Genomic DNA, 2500 nt, shown 5'->3' with positions numbered 1-2500 from the left:
GTAGGGGGGGGGGTTAATTGACCAATCAAGGGGTAGGAACGAGAGAAGTCTAAATCGAACTCAAATGTGTACTTCTCCCTTCCTTGTGCTAACTCACTAGCCTCCCCGATTTAACCCTAACCCTGTGTGTGTTTGTGTGTGTACGTGTGTGTGTGTGTGTGTGTATACGTGTCTGTGTGTCTGTGCGTGTGTGTATCTGTGTGTGTTAAACAGCCTGGATATGGAGGACATGGACGGAATCAGCCCGTTCCGTAAGCGCTGCATCATCCCGGTGCTGGGTCTGATGGAGAACTCTCTGTACGAGAGCTCTCTGGTGCACAACACCCTGTGTGTGCTGCAGCAGCTGCTCAACGCCTGCCCCAAGCTGGGGGACATCCTGCTGGACCACGGCCTGCTGTACGTGCTGCTCAACACGCTGGCCACGCTCAACGGCCTGGAGAACGGGTGAGCCCTGAGCCAATCGCAACACACTGCGCTGAGCCGTGAGCCAGTCACAGCACACTGCGCTGAGCCGTGAGCCAGTCACAACACACTGCGCTTTAAACCAGTCACAACACACTGTGCTGAGCCGTGAGCCAATCACAACACACTGCGCTGGGCCGTGAGCCAATCACAACACACTGCGCTGAGCCTTTAAACCAGTCACAACACACCGCAGTGAGCCAATCACAGCACACTGCGCTGAGCCAATCACAGCACACTGCCCTGACTATGAGCCAATGACGGCATACTGCGCTGAACCGTGAGCCAGTCACAACACACTGTGCTGAGCAATGAACCAATCACAGGATACTAAGCGCACCAACACCGCACTGAAACCGATCCGTTCCTCCCCCGTTTCCCAGAATCCCGCTGGACGACTACAAGCTCCTGGTGTGTGACATCCAGCAGCTGCTGGTGGCCGTGACCATCCACTCCTGCAGCTCCTCGGGGGCCCAGTACTTCCGCATCATCGAGGACCTCATCACCCTGCTGGGGTACCTGCAGACCAGCAAAATTCGCCGCACGCAAGGTAGGCCCCGCGCCCAACTGCCCGCCTGTGCCCCCCACCCCCCCTCCCCTTGCCTACAGGACGTCCCGGCTGGGAACAGGAGCTCCAGTGTGATGTCATAGCCTGTGGCTATAGCGTGTAGTTTAGGGCTGCCCAACCGTGTTCCCTGGAGATCTACTGTCCTGTAGGTTTTCACTCTAACTCTTAATTTGCCACGCCGGATTTCTACTAATTAGCAGCTGAAATGCGTTACTGCATCTAGCTGTTGAATGAGGTGTGCTTTGTTAGGGTTGGAGTGAACCTACAGGATGGTAGATCTCCAGGAACAGGGTTGAGCAGCCCTGCTCTAGCTGTTGAATGAGGTGTGCTTTGTTAGGGTTGGAGTGAAAACTTACAGGACGGTAGATCTCCAGGAACAGGGTTGGGCAGCCCTGCTCTAGCTGTTAAATGAGGTGTGCTTTGTTAGGGTTGGAGTGAAAACCTACAGGAAGGTAGATCTCCAGGAACAGTGTGTGCGTGCATGTGTTTGTCTGTCCATCACTGCTGATAACCCCCACCCCCCCACCCCATATAGAAATGGCCGTGGCCCTGCAGTTTCGGGTCCTCCAATCAGCCATCGAGTTCATCCGGAGCACGTCCAATCAGGACTCTCAGAAGCTGGGCAGCTCGGTGCACCTGTCCACCCCCCCGCACCACGCCCTGCATCAGAAGCGTAAGAGCATCGCTGGTGAGTGCCAACCCCTACCCCTAACCCCCCCTGCCCCCCTCCTGAGGGGTTACACTCACCCCTCTCCCCCCACCCTGACCAGGGTAGGAGAGCGTTGTAGCCAGACCTGGCCCACGTGTGTGTGTGAGATACTTGCAGGTATTAATTGGAGACGCTCCCTGAGAAATGAGCTGTAATAGAAAATGTACAATGGAATGACATGAAGACTTTCTTTTTCTGAGTATTGGTAGATGTTCAGGATTATTTGCATGATTTTTATTAATATGGGTGTCTAAAATGTTTTAACCATTATAAATGAAGCATTTCCAGGTCTACCCCCACACATCCTAAAACGGTTACATAGCAAATATTCAGCTGTTCCATGTACATTTTACAGTTTGCTTCCATCCAGTCTCTGTTCAGGTTCGTCAATGGTTAGAGCTCTTTAGCTGTCAGTCAGATTTCAGCCGAGTTTCGAGCTCTCAGTCCATCATGCATTGTGTGCTTGTCTTGTCTGTGATATCCCCGCCCACCTCTCCCATCGCCTCGACCAATGAGCATGCAGCCGCATCCCCGTCAATCATCCTTTCTGTTTCTGTGTCCCCGCCTCCACCGCCCTGCCCCGCCGCGCCTCTGACATCACAAGGTTCCGTTGCCGTGAGCGACACCGTATTCCCGCTCGCTCTGCTTCACCAGCTCTGCCCGTACGACCTGATCCCGCGTCCCTCTCCGTTCACCTTCCTGTCGCAGGACACGCCCCTCCCCTCCCCCGCGGGGTCTCCCTCCTATACCCTCCCCTCCGA

At 54.8% G+C, this 2500-nt stretch overlaps 1 protein-coding gene across 1 annotated transcript in view; it reads left to right on the top strand.

Annotated features, from left to right (window-relative positions):
* Positions 1–2500, top strand: part of LOC133114242 (lysosomal-trafficking regulator-like) — a 105174-nt gene that overhangs the window by 77425 nt on the left and 25249 nt on the right. The window contains 4 exon segments of the mRNA XM_061223451.1: positions 214–444; positions 846–1012; positions 1566–1718; positions 2344–2500. The exon segment at positions 2344–2500 is cut by the window's right edge and continues 5 nt beyond it. Coding sequence (XP_061079435.1) covers positions 214–444; positions 846–1012; positions 1566–1718; positions 2344–2500 — 708 coding nt within the window.

The sequence above is a fragment of the Conger conger genome, chromosome 2, assembly GCF_963514075.1.
Source record: "Conger conger chromosome 2, fConCon1.1, whole genome shotgun sequence".
Lineage (NCBI taxonomy): Eukaryota > Metazoa > Chordata > Actinopteri > Anguilliformes > Congridae > Conger > Conger conger.
This window is presented reverse-complemented; position numbering and strand designations above follow the sequence as displayed.